Source organism: Lottia gigantea (assembly GCF_000327385.1).
Source record: "Lottia gigantea unplaced genomic scaffold LOTGIsca_108, whole genome shotgun sequence".
Classification (NCBI taxonomy): Eukaryota; Metazoa; Mollusca; class Gastropoda; family Lottiidae; genus Lottia; species Lottia gigantea.
The window spans coordinates 65,667-85,823 of NW_008706957.1; the positions used below are offsets into that span (position 1 = coordinate 65,667).

Sequence of the window (20,157 nt, forward strand, 5' to 3'; positions counted from 1 at the left end):
GCTAATAGAGAGATTTTATCTCCATGCATATCTGCAAAACATGGTTCAAGTTAGACAAAATTTGGATTCAAAATGACCCCTTTTACAATTGTTTAGCCAAAGTTAAAATTTACCATAATGATATGAGAATCAAATCAAATTGTATCCTTGAAGGTTTAGGCCTACTATTGGAACATTCTAAATTGCTAAAAGAATTTTTATGAAATGCAAATCGAAATTCAATTTGCCAAAACTAAAATTTGGAGTGTTCAATATTGAACCCTGCAAGCAATCTAATAGTACAAAATTTAAAACAGACTGCTTACCTTATAACATCAAGAAAAACATCAGTATAATATATTTTTTTATTGGTATAGTCATAGTCTAGAGCCACTACATTATGTAAGTCAGTAATCGGTAAATAAACATCAGATCGGTCATCTGTATCCAGTGAAATATAATGTATATTAGATCTACTAGCAAATAATAAATACTTTGTAGGCACTGAAAATAGAAAAAATGAAATGAAATGGATGGAGTTTTACATCCTACTATTCGGCACCATATGGGCTAACGTGCACAGTCTGTAGTACAAGGGACCTTGGTTTATTATCCCATCCAAACGACTAAACCCTTTTGCCATGACTGAAAAACGATATGATATGATTATAATATGGCTATAGATATTTTGTTTCTTTTTTTTTTCTCTGGGTCTACTTTAATTATTCTAGATCTGAGAATGTTTTTGAAATGTTTGTAATCATTCTAGTTGTTCTGATTGGACAGTAAACTGAGGCCCTGTGTTCTTCAGACTGTGCAAACTAAAATTCCTGTGTACATTGCAAATTCAAATTGATTTCAAATTGATTTCAATTTAATTTCAATTTCAATTTCAATTTCAATTTCAATTTCATTTTCATTTTCAATTTCAATTTCATTTCAATTTCATTTCAATTTCAATTTCAATTTCAACTATACAGTTACTTTAATAAACTGACATAATTTTTAGCAAATTAAAGCAAACTTACTGTTTTGACAGGTTTTTTTATCAGGTAATAAAATAACACCGGAGGGGCAGGCACAGGAGTAACCATTAGGTTTAGGTAGACACAGATGGCTACAACCACCATTATTTCGACCACATTTATTCACAAATGTTTCTACAATAAATCAACATGTATCAAATGAGACTTATGTCACCTTAATGCTACTTAATTTAGCCACTCACAATTCACAGCTTCTAAAGGGATTGTGCAGAGAGGTAATTTTAACGGACAATGATGGCATCGATTTGTACCAGTCCGATTTTCGATCAGACGTCTTTGGTTCTTTTAACTCCACTAAAACTAGAAATTTCACAAAGAACTAACAGACATCTGAATATTGGAATGATGCATGTAGATTTCCTTACTTTACTGGTATTGATTTAATCAAAAATCATATACATGTATTATAATTATAATAGAACTTTCTGAAGACAATTGAAAATGGAGGTCATTTTTTCCAGCAGGGCTTATTATTTCTACTTCTAATTTCTGGAAAATTGAGGTAGGAAGATCCATAAAAAAAGAAGAAAATAGATTGGTCTGGCCTTAAAAACACCTGAAATGCCTTGTATTGTAAAAAAACAATTGAAAAAATTATTATGGCAATGGCATTAGCCCCCCTCTCTTCTTCTGATTTTAACATCTGCTGTCTAAACTTACCTATTAATTCCATATCTACAGCATGGACATCCATTACACCGTGTAAATTACCACGAATAACTGTAATATTTTTACCAGTATGTTTATTAGCTCTGTTTATTGACGTAGCTCTCCAATCAGTCCAGTATATCCAGTTACCAGACACAGCTAAACCATACGGGTGAGCCACCTTAGCAACCAAAACACGTCTATAGTGACCGCTAAAATCTGAACATTCTACTACCTGTAACAATAAATCATCATCTTTATTGATGTGCATAATTAAAAATTCTGGGGCGGGAATTTCCAGAATTCTGATTGGTTAGTTTTGTTTGCAGTGATATTATTTAACCAATCAGTGTTATTAGCAGTGTATACTTACCATTTCAACTTAGTTCAAAAGCCATTTCATGTCTTTGATTTCGATAAAACTGAATGACTTTCATAATATGTCCTAAACACCAAAACCATGTCCGGACATTTTGCAGATCAATTCAGACATGACATGTAATTGGAATAGAATCATAAATCCCTGATGTGAGACTATTAAATGATGGCTTAAAAGACTAGCTCAAGACATAAACCACATCCTATATTTTTCATACCTCTGTCTTGGCATCACACCAGATGATTTTATCAGTAGTATAATCTACAGCTAAACCATTCGGCCATACAAGTTGATCTTTTATCAATGTTTTACTGTTTTCACCATCCATATCAGCCCTCCATATAGACGGTTTATCTCCCCAATCAGTCCAAAATAAATACCTATTAATAGAATTATGGATTTTATTGTGAAATTATGAAATTTGGGCAAGGGGTTATATGAGCGAAAACCCGTTCTCCAATACTTTCATATTTATGTGAGTAAAACATATTTTAAAGACAACAAAAAACCATAGATTTTCAAGATGGGTTTCCTTATTTTTTTAGTGTCAAATTAAGCAAACTATTTGATTAATTGGTGTTTCTAAGGAATTATCATGAATTCTTAATCATATCATTATGTTCTTATGGCATATAATTTAGAGTTTTTAACCAATCATAAATGTCCATGTATATACAGTCTGGATTAACTAAAAAAAGATTTTTTGACCTTTCTTCATTGGTCACTCATTGGAATTCTGCTGGTAATTCTCTTCTAATTTAGCTTATTATGAATTAATCATGGACATGAGAGACAAACTGGTATTTTTCCAAGTCATTAGAACACCTCTACTTTCTACTTGAATAAGTATTAGCATTTTCATTTATGAAAATAAGGGAACCCATCTTTAAGGGATATAACCATTTAAAAATTTGTTTTACCAATTAACAGAGCTAAATATTAGATTATCCTTATCACTTTCCAGAATTCAAGTTTGTCAGATCCTCTTACAGTTCATCCATATAACATTGAACAAAATATGCCCTAAAAAATGTGTGTAACTCTTAAAATGACATATTGTAAAGGAACCGGATGCTGGATTTTAAATTTGGATAGTGATACATACTTAAAATAAAAATTAACAGTCTCACCCTTTTTCATAATGCAATGCTATGGCACGCGGTTTCTGTATTCCTTTCCAAATTAAAACTTTTCTCATTTTACCCTCTAAGGTGGCTACTTCAATAGTTTTATGGCCAGCATCAGTCCAGTAAACTTTTCTACCAACAGAATCCACAGCTAGTCCATCAGCAGTTCTTAAGCCTTTCTCTATGACAATCTCTCTTTGGCTACCATCTAGATTAGATCTACATATTGTATCAGCTACTGTATCTGTCCAATACATTTTACCTACAAGATAAAGATAGATCTACATAATGTATCAGATACAGTATCTGTCCAATACATTTTTCCTACAAGATAAAGATAGATCTATGTAATGTATCAGATACAGTATCTGTCCAATATATTTTATCTACAAGATAAAGATAGATCTACATAATGTATCAGATACTGTATCTGTCCAATATATTTAAGATACAAGATAAAGGTATTGGAAATACATTTGTTTCGGCTAATGAACATTTCACATGTAGAAAAAGATTTCAATGGTGTTTTTTGAAATGTGTAAAAGTCTCCTACCTTCAGCTTTGTCTACATCAATAGCTATTGTATTCATCAATTCCCCCACTGGTACAACTGTGTCTGCATAGTACGGAACATCCAGTGAGATCTTTCTTATATCAGTCCTTCTTGTAAATAACAGGAAATGTTTCATTTCTGAAAGAAATACATGTATAGTTACCACAGTGACCATCTTGATTTAAAGGGGGACAGTACTTTTGTTAAAATATGTCAAAGTTTACCTGGTTCACATGCTTTAAGTCTTCAATGAGTATAAGTAAATTTACCTGTTTCACATGTTATAAGTCTTCAATGAGTATAAGTAAATTTACCTGGTTCACATGTTATAAGTCTTCAATGAGTATAAGTAAATTTACCAGGTTCACATGTTATAAGTCTTCAATGAGTATAAGTAAATTTACCTGGTTCACATGTTATAAGTCTTCAATGAGTATAAGTAAATTTACCTGCTTCACATGTTATAAGTCTTCAATGAGTATAAGTAAATTTACCTGTTTCACATGTTTTATTATCAGATTTGAGCAATATACCAGTAGGACATGTACAGGTGTGACTGGTTGGTAAAGGTGCTACTAAACATACATCACTACAACCTCCATTTTTATTACTACAAGTAGTGGCAACTACAAAACATAATATACAGTGCAATGAGTGTCAGATACAATGTCACAGATGCCAGAAAAAGATGTAGATCCAAGTCAGCAATGATCATATGTGCAGAAGTTGCTGAACAGTAACCTTTATCAAGGTTCTTTGTCATCCAATCTGGGTCATCACCCTATATTTAGTGAACATTTTTATAGAATTTTACAATAATACTATCTAAAAATCACTTACAGGAATTAGAAATTTTTTAATTTTTTTATATATATCAGTGAGACTTTGATTAGTTTTGATTAGCACCAGAAGATATCTAATGTAAAAGAAGTTTCACCTTTTAAAACATGCCAGACATTCTTATTTGTCAATTCAGATTCTTTTTATCAATTTGGCTATAAATATAATATGTAATTTCCACACATCTATCAAAATCAAACAATTGAAATTGTAGGTCCTACAGATATACTGCCCTAAGACCTATATCTGAATAAAAGCATTTCTAAGTATTTCTGCGTACCTTCTTGTCTACCTTGATGATAAACATGTATATCCATTAGATTACCCAGATCTGATAATAAGACGCCACGATTTCTTCCAGTCTTTTTATTGGCATAATGTATACTTTCTGTAGTCCAGTCTGTCCAGTACATTAATTCACCATATAAAGCTAGACCGAATGGATGATCTAACCCTAGTTCAATCACATACTGAAATAAAAATATTTTTCTGTGTTTTAATGTTAAAGTGTTGACTCGACAATTTTAAGATACATGTACTCTGTGATATATAGAGAAGACATATAGTGGAAAAGTGAGTAAAATTCCTAATTTGAAGTATTTTTACAGGAATTATGCGATTTTTGTACATTTCTAGTACTTCTGAAGACTCTTAACATATATTCAAGACTAAAATCACCCCCCAAAAATTGATGTACCTGTCCCTTTAAACCAATAATTCAGGCAACAATATCAACTTAACATGTAAATTTCTAGTTGAACCACTTACTCTTCTGTCTTTGCCTTCCAATGTACTGGATTCTATAGTTTTCATATGAGCATCAGTCCAATACAGTCTTTCTTCATCAAAGTCTATAGCTAGTCCATTAGGCCAGGTAATATTTTCATGGAATAAGATCATTCTTTCACTACCATCCATACCAGCTCTCTCTATCTTCGGCATTTTACCCCAATCTGTCCAGAACATATATCTACAAAGTATACATATTGTCAATTATAATCATTGAGGCATTTAGTATAAGGTTTTATAAGAGATACTCTCTCATAGAAGCACTGGCCTAGGTTACAAGTAGGGACTTTATCTGACTGTCTGAAACATCTGCCGTTATTCGAGGTTATGATAGCTATTTTGACAGTTATTGACCAGAGTAGAGTCAGAAAAACTAAGCCCTGTTGTATGGAGATTTTCCACACTTCCAAATGAATGAATTCCCTTGACCTTAATCAACTAGACCTATTTAATTTGTCTACATTACACTATTTTTATGCATCATTTAACCATAGTTAGTTTTTGAAGGTTTTTTAACATTAAGTAGGCCTACTTGTAGTCTGGTAGGCCTACAATTGTCTAATTAATGAATTAATGGTAAGCTGAAGCAGAGCTCAATGCATTGCAATTATCAAGATGACTGTATTATACAAACATATTTCAAGTTATAATTCAGCTTACCCTGTCATTGGATCCACCACTATATCTCTTGGTTGATCAAAATCTTTCCATAATAGAACTGTTCTCATTTTGCCATCTAAATTAGCTACTTCTATTCTATCATTCTCGGCATCTGTCCAGTATAGTTTATGATTTGCCCAATCTAGAGCCAGACCAGCTGGTGTCTCTAAACTGCTACCTATTACAATCTATAAATAAACAAAAGACAAAGTGAAATGGATTGGTGTTTCACTATTTGCTCCTGATTGACCTATTGCAGTGTGCAATGGGAAAGACTTTAGCCCAATTACAGACAGGGGGAAACCTGGTAAGCCAGCAAACGACTCACTAATCTACAAAGGCTCCCGATGACCTGTTCAAGGTCATAAGACTTTACCTACCTCCTGTTCTGAACCATCCCATTTAGCACGACCAATAACATCAGTTATAACATCAGTCCAGTAGATATGGTCTGATTCACTGTCCCATTCTACACCTATAGATCTAGCTACATCAGATAATGGTATCACTACATCTGTTAAATCAGGAGTCTCTAATGTAACACGTCTAATATCAGTTTGAGTTGAAAATAACAAGAACGTGTTGATTTCTGAAATGATAGAAATACTTTTCTAGTTATCTCCCCCTACAAATAGCTCTTCAACTATTCATGAAATTATTCTTACAAGATATTGAAACACAGAAGTGCTCCTGTGTTGTCAAAGTAAAACAAATCGAAAGGATTTTGGCAGAAGTTTATATTTCCTAATATTTTTACATTGATGTAATAAGAATGGAAACAGCAGCCGTTGCTAGGAATGCTGGGGCTTGACTTTGTACCAAAATGGTGCATGTGGGGCCTGTCGACCTAGAGCAACACAGTTCTATCGCCTAGGGGCACTCTTCCATGAAAATTTGAATATTAGAAGCCCAGATACTCATTTATAATGATTTAGAGTCGCCAAACACCATCTTTTTGGACACTAAAACTGAAGACTGAACTGAAACTTGCTCAGACTTTAACTTCACTTTCTGGGGCCAAGTCCCAATTGTTTCATTTAATTGTACTAGAGCTAAGTGTCAGATAATGAATCATAAAAAGGGAAACAGAGCAGGGGAAACAGAGCAAGAATGGGTTGAACATTAGATAAAATGGCGACAGTGTCAATTAAAATTATACAGTTACTTACTAGATGTACATATTTTATCATTATCAGTCAAATGTAAACCAGTTGGACAGGCACAACTATAATGTCTTTCATTTGGTAAACAAAGATGGCTGCAACCACCATTATCCAAACCACAATGGTTATCAGCTGAAATAGAATTTTTCTCAATGGTTGCTCTTAAAAAGTTCTAAAGTAGCTGGTTTTATAATAATGTCATTTTGCTATGCTATTTCTATTTAGGTTGTAACAACAATATAAAACTGAAATTACGAAAACACCGGCTGAGATGAGGATAAATACTGTTGTATTACAAATCCTTTGCTATTAGCATTAAAATTAAAATTTACTTCCAATTTTTAAAGTGTCTTCATAGAGTATTGTCATCAAAACAAATACCAAAAGTGCACAAAGATAAATTAGGCAAAGAACCCAAATCATTGGCAAACATTATAGAAATTTTGGGTATCAACCGGGTATTCAACAATCCTAGTATCTGCTTATGTCTTCAGTTACAAAACCTCATAACAGTCAACACAGCACTGAGACGAAATAAAGAAAAATGGAGCAGAAGTGAAAAACAAAATGGCCGCCATACTGTACCTGGAGGTTGACGTTGTGGATGAAATGTGTGTATATCCATAGGAAAATGTAGTCTATTTCTTACTGTTTCTATATTATTACCATTAAATTTATTAGCTTTATTGATACTCTTGGTATGCCAATCAGTCCAATATAGCTCATCTTCAAATAGGGTCAGAGCAAATGGGTGTGGTAAACCTGCAACAGAAGAAAAATATGTTGGCCATTATTTATTTATAGGTATATAAGCCTATCATAGAAATGGTATGGTAACAAGGGAAAATGAAATGATGTCTATTTACCGCCTAATCTCCTGATTGGTATAATGAAGAATTTTTTACAGGGGAAGCAATCCATTCTACGAGCCTGCAAGTTTCTTTCTTTTTGATCATAGATTTTAAAAAAATTTGTATCAAAAAATACAAATTTAATCATAAATAGAAATCTGACACTATCCAAAGAGAAATCAATGAGTCAAGGTCCACAAGCCTACAAAATCAACTAGGAAGACCTGAAATGAATCCACAGCCATTTTTGATCATTCAGATGATTCACTATCATTCCCAAATTTTAAGTTTTTTCATCAAAGAGCATACATGTAATTAAAAAGTAGGAAATCATCTTTGAAATTGGATGGTTTATTTACCTTGATTAATGACAGTTCGTCTATGTGAACCATCTAAGTCAGCACATTCTATCACATGATGTTTGGCGTCTGCCCAGTATATTCTTTCTGCAGCATAATCCATAGTTAAACCATTTGGCCAGAAGAGAGAGGTGTTGGCTATAGCTAATCTCCTGCTACCATCCATTGAACCTCTCTCTATCTTAGGTACAGTACCCCAATCAGTCCAAAATATCCATCTACAATACACAAATGATATGGTTTCATAACCATTCAACAATGGCTACTAATGCTTGTCTAATATTAAGGAAGGTCATTTCTAGTGTCCATGGCAAATGAGTTGACTGGAATAATCCAGAAAGTTTATTCATTTAAGTTCTTCAAGCTAACAAATATTCTCAATCTAAAGACAGCTAGGATGACAAATATATATATACTTCCTGGCTCAATCCTCTTGACATTGAGTTTCCTTGGATTATTCTATACCTATTTAAACCTGCATCAACTGAATCAATTGAGGGAGATCACTCCTTTACAGTAATTCAAATCATCAAATCAAAGCAAATCAATTTACCCTTTATGTGGATAAGCTGCAATAGCTCGAGGTTTTTCCAGATCTGTCCAATATAGTACTTTACGGTAACCACCATCTAAATTAGCTACCTCAATACGTGATGTACCAGCATCAGTCCAAAATAACTTATCATGTATCCAATCTACAGCTAGTCCTCCTGAAATACAAGGTAACAAAATTCAAGTTTGTGCAAGTAAACATCTATTTAGGAGTTTTAGCATGGGGATATACTCAACCACAATTCACAGTAACCTGGACTATTTATTGGCTGTTTTAATTACAATTAAGGCCTGTAACATTTTGCAAAATTTAAATCCAAAACACATTACAAAATTGATATCCCACAGATCATCCGATGAATTCACGAAAAAAATCATTAAATGCTGTTATCCCCAATGATTAGTAAAGACTACTTTTTTTGTTAAATTATAGGCATCATCAAAATTCAGAAAAATTCTTATAAAGCTGAAACAAGCTTAATATTTGATATATAAATAAACAACTACAGTGACTGGACAATAAAGAAACTCTTACCAGGGTTATCTAAGCCACCATGGATAATTTCAATGACTTCACTACCATTTAAATAAGCTCTTTTAATAGTGTCAAGAGTAACATCTGACCAAAATACTAAACCTTTCTCATGATGGAAATCTAAAGCTATAGCATCACGTAAACCTTTCAATATTGAGGTGTATTCTGATTGGTCAGTTGTAACACGTCTGATATCCACACGATTAGCGAATATCAAATACGCTTCACCTCCTAGAAAATATAAACAATATTATAGGTTACATATATACAATAAAATACTATTTTTACTGTTAAAATAGTAATCAATACAACAATTGATATAGAAATATTAAAACAGACCTTGAAACATTTTGTTACTCAAAGTTTCACGCTATGCGATCTTCAGACTGACCTATTTCAGCCTACTTCTCTACTGAAGTTGGACTAGTAGATTAGATTAAAAATATTTTTGTAGCTATTGGTCTATGATTCCAATGTCAAAAGTGTGCATTTAATGTCCTAATTGTTTCCATCCATGAAGACTTATTTCAGATCTGTATAATCAAAAGAACTTAGGGGTTCATTTTGAAAAACAGAAGCAAAATGGTTGGGCAAAAAGAAAACTCGTTTGTTAATTCACCAATCCACATGTGACATGCAAGGGGGTGAGAGCCAACATAACAACAGATTCAATGAGATCATATAGAACTTACCTAAAGCTTTACAACTCCTACCATCCTGTTTTAATACATAGCCTTTAACACATTCACATTTAAAGGTACCTATTGTATTATAACATTTCTGACTACATGATGAATCAAACTCACATTCATCAACATCTACAAAATAATAGATATATTCATCTTAATTACACAAAACCAACATCTAGATGTACACCAATTTCACAATGTCAATCTAATACAAACTTCATCTTTTACCTTGACTGCATTAGCTACTATTCTTGTATCATGGAATGCAGCAATTTGATTTGATTGTACGCCAGCAAATACAACCAATCAGAACTTTCGACAGATTGTCAACATCACTGCTTTTTGTTTTGGCTGTTTTCGCTAGCGTACAATCCCACTAAATCTGTGATAAAGAAAGTTGCTATTGAAGTCAAGGTATAGTTTGTAATAGCTTGACATTGTGAAGATGGATGTACAGCTGAGGTTGTACTTTTCATGAAGTTTAAGAAAATAATAGAAGACAAATGACACAGTTCTGTACGATATCACATACCTTTACAAGAGCGGCCATCATCCTGTAACTGGTAACCTAATTGACAAGTACAGATAGCACCAATAGGTGATTCTGTACAGTGATGTTGACATCCACCATTTACTTTATCACAAGATGCTGGTAAATCTACAATAGATATGAACACCATTAATATAAAACACCATTAATATAAAACACCACCATTAATATAAAACACCATTAATATAAACACCCTCTTCAAAATGGTCAAGCTATTGTGTACAGTCTTTCTGTCAAAGGCTCTGATTGGCTGTAATCTCTGACATACAATCCAATCAAATAGCTGCATTTCGTGATGCAAGAAATGTGGCTAATGCAGTCAAGGTATAAAAGAAAGTTCGTAATAGCTTGACATTGTGAAGATGTATAAACACATCACTTATAACTTTATCACAAGATGATTGTGACAATAGATACACCTAAAGTGTATCACAAGATGGTTGTATCACAATAGATACACCTAAAGTTTATCACGAGATGGTTGTATTACAATAGATACACGTAAAGTTTATCACGGGATGGTTGTATTACAATAGATACACCTAAAGTTTATCATGAGATGGTTGTATGACAATAGATACACTTAGGTGTATCACAAGATGATTGTATCACAATAGATACACCTAAAGTGTATCACAAGATGATTGTATCAGGAGAGGGTGATCTTCTTACATGTATGTACTATTGAGCTCTGGTCAATCTGACAAAGCAACTAAGAATGAAAGATAAGCTTACTACAGAGTTTCTCATCAGAACCATCTAGACATTCTGGTTTACCATTACACACTTTCTGTCTACCAATACATTTACCATCATCACATAGAAATTGACCTTTAGGACATTCTTTCTTTTCTACAAATACATACATTTATTATGGTATAATAACATCAACAATGAAACAAACTTAATCTATATCTGATAGAAGGGTAATGACTGAAGTCTAGATTTTACGAGTTGAGACTGCAAGAACAGTATATAACAACAAAATGTAGATATAACTAGATAGTCATTCAACAACAGTAAACATTTTGTAGTAACTAATTGCAAAATATGCTTTATCACATAAGGTTTTTTCGCAATTAGTGACGTCAGCAAACAATTAATTTTAGTGGAACCACAGACATCTGACTGAAAGTTGGAATGGTGCAAATTGATGGTATCAGTGTCCACAATACACATACAAAATTTAGGAAACCTCATTACAATCCCTTTAAGATTTAGTGATCAACCCAAAGAAATTCATTGATTCACCCATGCTAGTTTTTACATTTTTTCAGATCTCCAGTTATAGAGACATTTCCTTCAACCATTCTAAGCTTTGTTAATTATTGCATAAAAGGTACTAATATTTCAAGGTATTTTACTATTGGTTTTACTTACTGCAGTCAACTTCATCAGTATTATCAGTACAATCATCAGTACCGTCACATCTCCATGTATCTGGTATACATACACCGGTAGAACATTCAAACTCTCCCTTCTTACATCCCTTCTTTACTATAATAATAATAATTATCATTATCTACCTACACTTTCAGATGGGGAGCCACGGTGACTCAGTGAGTTAGACGTTTGCTCGCTAACCTGAAGGTCTAGGGTTCAATCCAGACATAGGTCGAAATGATACCTTCGGATTTTTCAAAATCGAAAAAGAGCAGGCTAATGCCGCTGTCCTGGCAAAATCATATTATAATTTCATTGTTTATAGGCCATCAAATATATAAGATTTCATTTTATAAGTTAAATTCCATCAGTGGGGACTTACCTTCAAGAAAATCAGGATATGTTACCATAAATAAATTTGTGACAGATTTGACAGAAAATTATAACAATCTGGCCGAAAATTATATGATTTATTTGATTTATTGATCAGGGCTATTATCTTTCTTTTATTTTTCAGAAATTGTGTTAAGGGTATCAAGATGAATCAACCATTTTGATCAATCTGTATGGGGGATGGAACAGGCCATATCATAGTAGTTAAAGAAATAATTCATACCATCACATCCTTCTTCATCAGATCCATCTTCACAATCAAAATCACCATCACACCGCCATTTTTTATTAATACACACACCAGATGTACAGTTAAATTCTCCATCATGACATAGATTAGAACCTATACAGATAAATTAACGGACTGATTAAACCATTATCAGGCAGAACAAAAAATCTGGCGCCAGGTCTTGAAAAATCTTGAGATTAGGATAAAAAAAATCCAAAATCTTTTCATGAATTTATGTTCTTTTTCTAAATGTAAGTCTTAAGCTATTAATTAATTCTAGATTATTATATCATTCTGTTATATATCACAGGAAAGATTTACAAATCTATGTGACAATGTCTACTAAGGAAGGAATACCAACGGTAGAATCTAAAATTTCAATCAGTGATTCATTAGGGTGGGGCACAAGAACGGTCTTGGTTGCCGATTTTTGTCGACGACTAGTCTTGTGAAATGTTTCACCGACCTGCTGTCGGCACATAATGAGACAAAATTCTCCAGTTTTGCATACTTATATTTCAAGACCATCATTCTGGATGGAAGTTCACACATCAATCACTGAGTAGGTCTACCAAAGTATCAATTTTCTTTTCAAACCAAATATTTCTCAGAAGTTAGTAGAAAATTTGTCAATCATTGCAAAAACATTCACAACAATTTTTTCCCAGATCTTCAAGTACACATTAATTTTTTTCCTCTTGAACAACCAGGCTCCACATTTTTCAAACTAATCTGCATTGTATAAACAAGGCAAAAAAGCAGACGGTGAAAATGATTTATCAGTGCAGCAGATTTTCAATGACAACAAGTGTACTCACCGCAGTCTATTTCATCTTCCCAATCTCCACAATCATTGACACTATCACATTTATATCTATTCTTTAAACATAAACCATTTTTACTACATCGAAATTCATTCTTTCGACATGCCATACGATTCTTGTCTAAAAACAAAACAGTTATTTATTGAGTCCATTTAGTACTTTGTATGTAACGGTACATGAATCAAGTTAGTTTGCTCTGTCAAAGGAACCATGAGTTTATTAAAACCTATCCTTTGATCTACTAAAAATTTATTTAATACGAAAATCAAAATAAATACAGCGAAATCATAAATTTTGAGGGGACTCAATTTAATTTTTGTTGATTGGCATGTTCAGGTCACGAATTTAGAAAAATTAAGAATATTCAGAATTTCATAGTATTACAGGATAGAAATTCTGCAGAGTATTCATTTCAATTCCTTTCTCATATTATATTTAACACACTATTTAAATTGAATATTGACATCAGTCTAAAGGAGATTTTAAGGAAAGCTTCACCATTTTCGAGAGTGGATTTGGGTCTTGATTTTTTGTAAATTGTTTTCATATAATACTAGAAATGTACGAAATCATATAATTCCTTAAATATCTCAAACTAGGAATTTTACTTTCTTTTTCTATATATTATAGAGACTAAAGAAAAGACTTTTTATTTCAAATGCAGATAATTCTGGACACACATGGATTTGAAGACTAAAAATTCAATGGTGAGCTTTGAACACTGTTACTGATTATCTTAGCTAGAAAATTCCCATTTCTGAGATTAAGGTAGGATTAATTGAGCGGCAAATCTGTATCTTTAAAGATACAGGTGCACCATTTTGGGTGGTTGATTTAAGCTTTGAATATATGTAAATAGTCTTCAGAAGTAATAGAAATGGACGAAAATTGCATAATTCCCTCAATGATATCTCAAGCAAATCTGTCCCTTTAAGACATGAATATCAGCTTGGTAAATCAAGAGTAACACATTATATCCTAGTTACATAATATCAAAATAACACTATCTATTCATGACCAATTTAGCATATAAAATTTCATTTCCATTGCGTATCTACACTTGCATTAAGTTAAAAACATTACTTGGTTTTTATTTCAAAACAGCTGCAATTTGACAAACCACATGAACTGAATCAAGTAATATTATAGTTTGAGTCAACTAAATTAAATGAATTGTAAAATTCATGCTGTTCTAGATTACATTACAACTTGTAATATATTTTAGTAAATTATGACTCCTATCTAATAATTTTAGAATGGACACACACTATATCAGTGTATACTCCAACTCTGATTTTAGAATGGACACACACTAGATCAGTGTATACTCCAACTCTAATTTTAGAATGGACACACACTAGATCAGTGTATACTCCAACTCTGATTTTAGAATGGACACACACTAGATCAGTGTATACTCCAACTCTAATTTTAGAATGGATACACACTAGATCAGTGTATACTCCAACTCTGATTTTAGAATGGACACACACTATATCAGTGTATATTCCAACTCTAATTTTAGAATGGATACACACTAGATCAGTGTATACTCCAACTCTAATTTTAGAATGGACACACACTATATCAGTGTATACTCCAACTCTAATTTTAGAATGGATACACACTAGATCAGTGTATACTCCAACTCTAATTTTAGAATGGACACACACTAGATCAGTGTATACTCCAACTCTAATTTTAGAATGGACACACACTAGATCAGTGTATATTCCAACTCTGATTTTAGAATGGACACACACTATATCAGTGTATACTCCAACTCTGATTTTAGAATGGATACACACTATATCAGTGTATATTCCAACTCTGATTTTAGAATGGACACACACTAGATCAGTGTATATTCCAACTCTGATTTTAGAATGGACACACACTATATCAGTGTATACTCCAACTCTGATTTTAGAATGGATACACACTATATCAGTGTATATTCCAACTCTAATTTTAGAATGGATACACACTAGATCAGTGTATATTCCAACTCTAATTTTAGAATGGATACACACTAGATCAGCGTATATTCCAACTCTGATTTTAGAATGGATACACACTAGATCAGTGTATACTCCAACTCTTATTTTAGAATGGATACACACTAGATCAGTGTATATTCCAACTCTAATTTTAGAATGGATACACACTAAATCAGCGTATATTCCAACTCTAATTTTAGAATGGACACACACTATATCAGTGTATACTCCAACTCTTAATTTTAGAATGGATACACACTATATCAATGTATACTCCAACTCTAATTTTAGAATGGACACACACTAGATCAGTGTATATTCCAACTCTGATTTTAGAATGGACACACACTATATCAGTGTATATTCCAACTCTGATTTTAGAATGGACACACACTAGATCAGTGTATATTCCAACTCTAATTTTAGAATGGACACACACTAGATCAGCGTATACTCCAACTCTTATTTTAGAATGGACACACACTAGATCAGTGTATATTCCAACTCTAATTTTAGAATGGACACACACTAGATCAGCGTATATTCCAACTCTGATTTTGATACTATTTTCTATCATTTAAAATAATATGTTACTGCTTACTTCATAGAACAGAGAAGTAAAAAATATTGACAACTTACCACAATTCTTTTCATCACTAAAATCTCCACAGTCAGGATCTTTATCACAAACCCATTCTGACATTATACACAACCCATTATCACACTCAAACTCATTCTTATCACATGGTCTATGAGCTGAAATTATAAATTAAGCCATTATAACATTATACAAAACCCATTACCACACTCAAACTCATTCTAATCACATGGTCTATGAGCTGAAATTATAAATAAACCCATTATAACATTATACACAACCCATTATCACACACAAACTCATTCTTATCACACAGTCTATGAGCTGAAATTATAAATAAACCCATTATAACATTATACACAACCCATTATCACACAAAAACTCATTCTTATCACATGGTGTATGAGCTGAAATTATCAATTAACCAATTATAACATTATCATATTCCAATTGGCTGATGACTTCAAAATATCTGTATATGTGTAAATGGTGATTGCATGAAACAACATTGATGCTTTAACTTTTAACTGCGCATATTTATTTTAAAATAACAGACAATACTCAGTTTAAACTAGAGCTCTTTGAGCATGTATAATAAATAATAAGATATATCCCTTTAATCCTACACAGCATGAAAATAAAAAAAATTGTTGTTTTGGATATCAGGTTTTCTGAACGTTAGTACTTGATTTATCTATTATTACCACTGAGTATAAAAAAAATCAATTTCAGTAAAGAAATAATGTAATAAGTTTCTGTAATCTCTGATGTTTTTCTAGTCACTTGTATTTGGATCAAGTTTGTTTTTTTAAGAGTCTGTTCAAGAAGAAATGTTGCCAGTAATTTCCTGATATTACAATAATCTTTCATTTCACACGAACTCATATCAATTTTCTTGTTTTTCTGTTTCCATTCAGTCTATTGATATAGAATGAAATTGGCTCCAAGTCATGCAGAATCTTCGTAGCACAAGATGGAATTTCAAAATGACATGAATTGATATTAGTTTTCCGTCCTACTTTTCTGCACCTACTTGAGCTAATGAAGAGGGATGACACTGTGCAGTTTGCAAAAATGTGAGTGAAATTTTGTCAGGACAGTAGCATTAGACTACTATTTTTCAATTTCCAACTGTCAAGGGATCTTTAACGTTCACAGCCTGTAGAGCACAAGGCCTAGGATTATGGCCCTTTTCGAACAACTAGATGCTTTTTTCATGACCTTCTCTTAGACTTGCATCACTGACAGGGGGAAACCGGGTTAGAAGATCTGAAGCTATTATCAACCTACGACAGGATTGAACCCTGGACATTCAGGTTAGTTAGGCAAGCGTCTTATTCACTGAGTCTCCACAGCTCCTTATTGATAAGATGAAATTGAATAAAAGATAGCTTGCCAGACAAGGCAACCTATGTAGTAGCTCGACAAATCTGGCCTAAGTATTCCTCAGATGTGATATACCAATGTGATATCGGCACTTTTAGAATCAAAAATGTCACATTTTATGAGAGTTGCTCTGATCCATTTTAAGATCGCTAGTCTTCAGAATTTTCACCAAGAGAAAAGACAAATTTAGCATAACCTTTAAAATCTTTACAAAGCTGAACCATTAATGTGTTGATTAAAACATTACCAGATGTTCTACAATATCCCTGTTCCCCACACAGTACCACAATACATTCGCAGGGTAGGCATTTCCCTTCATAACTTAAAGATAGGTTCCCTTATTTTCATTTATGAAAATGAAAATGCTAATACTTATATTAATAGAAAGTTGAGGTGTTCTAATGACTTGAAAACAGTTTGTCTCACAAGTCCATGATTAATTCATAATTAGCTAAAATAAGAGAATTACCAGCAGAATTCCAATGAGTGACCAATCAAGAAAGGTCAAAAAGTCTTTTTTGTTTATCCAGACTGTACATACAAGGACATTTATGACTGGTTAAAACTCTTAATTATATACAATAAGATATGATTAAAAATACATGATAATTCATTTAAAACACTAATTTATCAAATAGTTTGCTTAATTTGACACTAAAAAATAAGGAAATCCATCTTTAAGCAGCTTTTTTATCATAACTAAACAATACTGGCAAATAAAGCTAAACCAAAAGTCTTACATTGGAAAAAAAAGTTAACCTATTTTTAATTTGAAAAACATTTTCTTAATTTTAGAAAAGGCATTTGAAATGAAAAAAAAAGTTAACCTACATTTAACTTGCAAAAAATATTGTGAATTTTTGTGAAAAAAAAATATTTGAAATGAAAACAAATGATTTTAAAAACATCTGGTGACAAAAACTTCAGTAATTTGAAAAGTTTTCTTTTTGAATAAAAAATAATGCAGACTTAATGTATTTTGCAGATTCTTCTTTGTAAGGACTGTCATGTATATAAATTGTTTTATGTGAGGTTAAAACAATTAATTTCCGAGCTTAGTCACGATTTTGTTTAGCTTTTTTTAAAGGGACAGAAATGCCATTTTAGGGGGTTGATTTGAATGTTTATATATGTAAATAGTCTACAGAAGTATTAGAAATGTAAGAAAATCACATAATTCCTTCAAAAATATCTCAAACTAGGAATTTCCTTTCCTTTTTCTATAGATGTATTTCCTATATATGGCACTGTCTCTTGAAAAGACACCTCGTCTTTATAACTTTCAAAAGCTGATAATTCTGAACACACATGGATTTGAAGGCTCAATTTTTTATGGTGAGCTGTGAGTGCTATTATTGGATGGCATAACTGAAAAATTCTGATTCTTAGACTGGGTCTAATGGCCAGTTTATGGAATGGGGTTGCTACCTGAAAGATAGCTTGCGAGTCAAGGTAACATACACCCACTGGCAGCTGTCAGAAATAATAAAACAGTCTATAGTGACTAAAGTACAGATTTTCTCATATAAAAGAAATTTTATTAGTTTAAATTCAATGATATATATATTTCTTGGCCTGTAGAGTGAGCACGTGTTGCACAATATAGCTAATAGAGTGAAAAGTCAAGTCAGACACAATATTTCAGTGAATAGTTATCAGATTATCATGAAAATCGATAGGGATCATCTTCATAATAACACTGACACACAAAATCAAAATCAAAAGAATCTGTAATGAATTGTAGCCTGTAGAGTGAGCACGAACCAAATGTGAACGGACAGTGTGGGCGTATAAAAAGGTTGTGAACCTCAGCTATAGGCCGGTGGAACCTGTAATTACGGTAGTCATATAGCACAGATCTTGATGTTATTTAGAGGATGGACTATAGCTCAGTCAGTTAGAGTGTAAGAATCTTGATGTCATAGTCATATCAAAGATTAATTGTAAATACATATATTCTTTAAGGTTTTTCTGTGTTTTTAATCTTTTGTTACTTTGTATATAATTTGTAGTTTAGTGGGACCTAATTTTAAGACAATTTCATTTTGTTATTTTGTGGTCAATTGTAATCTAACGTCACTTATACTAAGGTCCTTCATCTGCCCTACTTTCCAACCAATCAGAATCACTTTTACAAGCGAATATCAGTAGTCTCGAATAACTCATATCACTCTATTTTAGGTTTCACTATCCCACAATTCTTTGTCAATATTTAGATACAGATTCTGCATGTTGCGAGTGATTGGTTGAAAAAAACGTCAACAGTACATGACCTTGGTATAAATCTTTTTACATTACGATGGAGACCGAAAACAAAAATAATGAAACAATATTCTAATCTAATTTTAATTAGATTGCTTTATATCAAGCTCAAACAAACAATAAGGCATTATGGTTCAGCTTCATACCAGACAACATAAAGTACGGCATATTGGTACTTTAATCAATCTAATAAATGGCCAAGAAATTGTAATAAGTACCAAGTCTCTAAGGTAAGAAATAAATAATTGAGAAGTTACCATGAACATCATCTTCTTTCCACTAAATGTAAATAAGCAAACTCATTGGATCTTTGGAGAAACAAATTCAAGACCTCATTTGCACGAATCCATCATTTGCATTTC

At 32.4% G+C, this 20,157-nt stretch overlaps 1 protein-coding gene across 1 annotated transcript in view; it reads right to left on the minus strand.

The window, feature by feature from the left end:
* LOTGIDRAFT_198809 (hypothetical protein) overlaps positions 1-20,157 on the minus strand; it is a 40,857-nt gene that overhangs the window by 6,785 nt on the left and 13,915 nt on the right. The window contains exons 4-26 of the mRNA XM_009046860.1: positions 16,189-16,305; positions 13,544-13,669; positions 12,720-12,839; positions 12,101-12,217; positions 11,456-11,572; positions 10,703-10,828; positions 10,174-10,299; positions 9,482-9,712; positions 8,948-9,104; positions 8,395-8,612; positions 7,770-7,946; positions 7,191-7,316; positions 6,402-6,610; positions 6,022-6,209; positions 5,341-5,542; positions 4,853-5,042; positions 4,227-4,358; positions 3,733-3,870; positions 3,183-3,441; positions 2,270-2,432; positions 1,686-1,908; positions 1,008-1,139; positions 306-483 (exon numbers count right to left, since the gene is read on the minus strand). Of these exons, the coding sequence (XP_009045108.1) occupies positions 306-483; positions 1,008-1,139; positions 1,686-1,908; positions 2,270-2,432; positions 3,183-3,441; positions 3,733-3,870; positions 4,227-4,358; positions 4,853-5,042; positions 5,341-5,542; positions 6,022-6,209; positions 6,402-6,610; positions 7,191-7,316; positions 7,770-7,946; positions 8,395-8,612; positions 8,948-9,104; positions 9,482-9,712; positions 10,174-10,299; positions 10,703-10,828; positions 11,456-11,572; positions 12,101-12,217; positions 12,720-12,839; positions 13,544-13,669; positions 16,189-16,305 (3,772 nt within the window). The remainder of the gene's footprint in view (positions 1-305; positions 484-1,007; positions 1,140-1,685; positions 1,909-2,269; positions 2,433-3,182; positions 3,442-3,732; positions 3,871-4,226; positions 4,359-4,852; positions 5,043-5,340; positions 5,543-6,021; positions 6,210-6,401; positions 6,611-7,190; positions 7,317-7,769; positions 7,947-8,394; positions 8,613-8,947; positions 9,105-9,481; positions 9,713-10,173; positions 10,300-10,702; positions 10,829-11,455; positions 11,573-12,100; positions 12,218-12,719; positions 12,840-13,543; positions 13,670-16,188; positions 16,306-20,157) is intronic.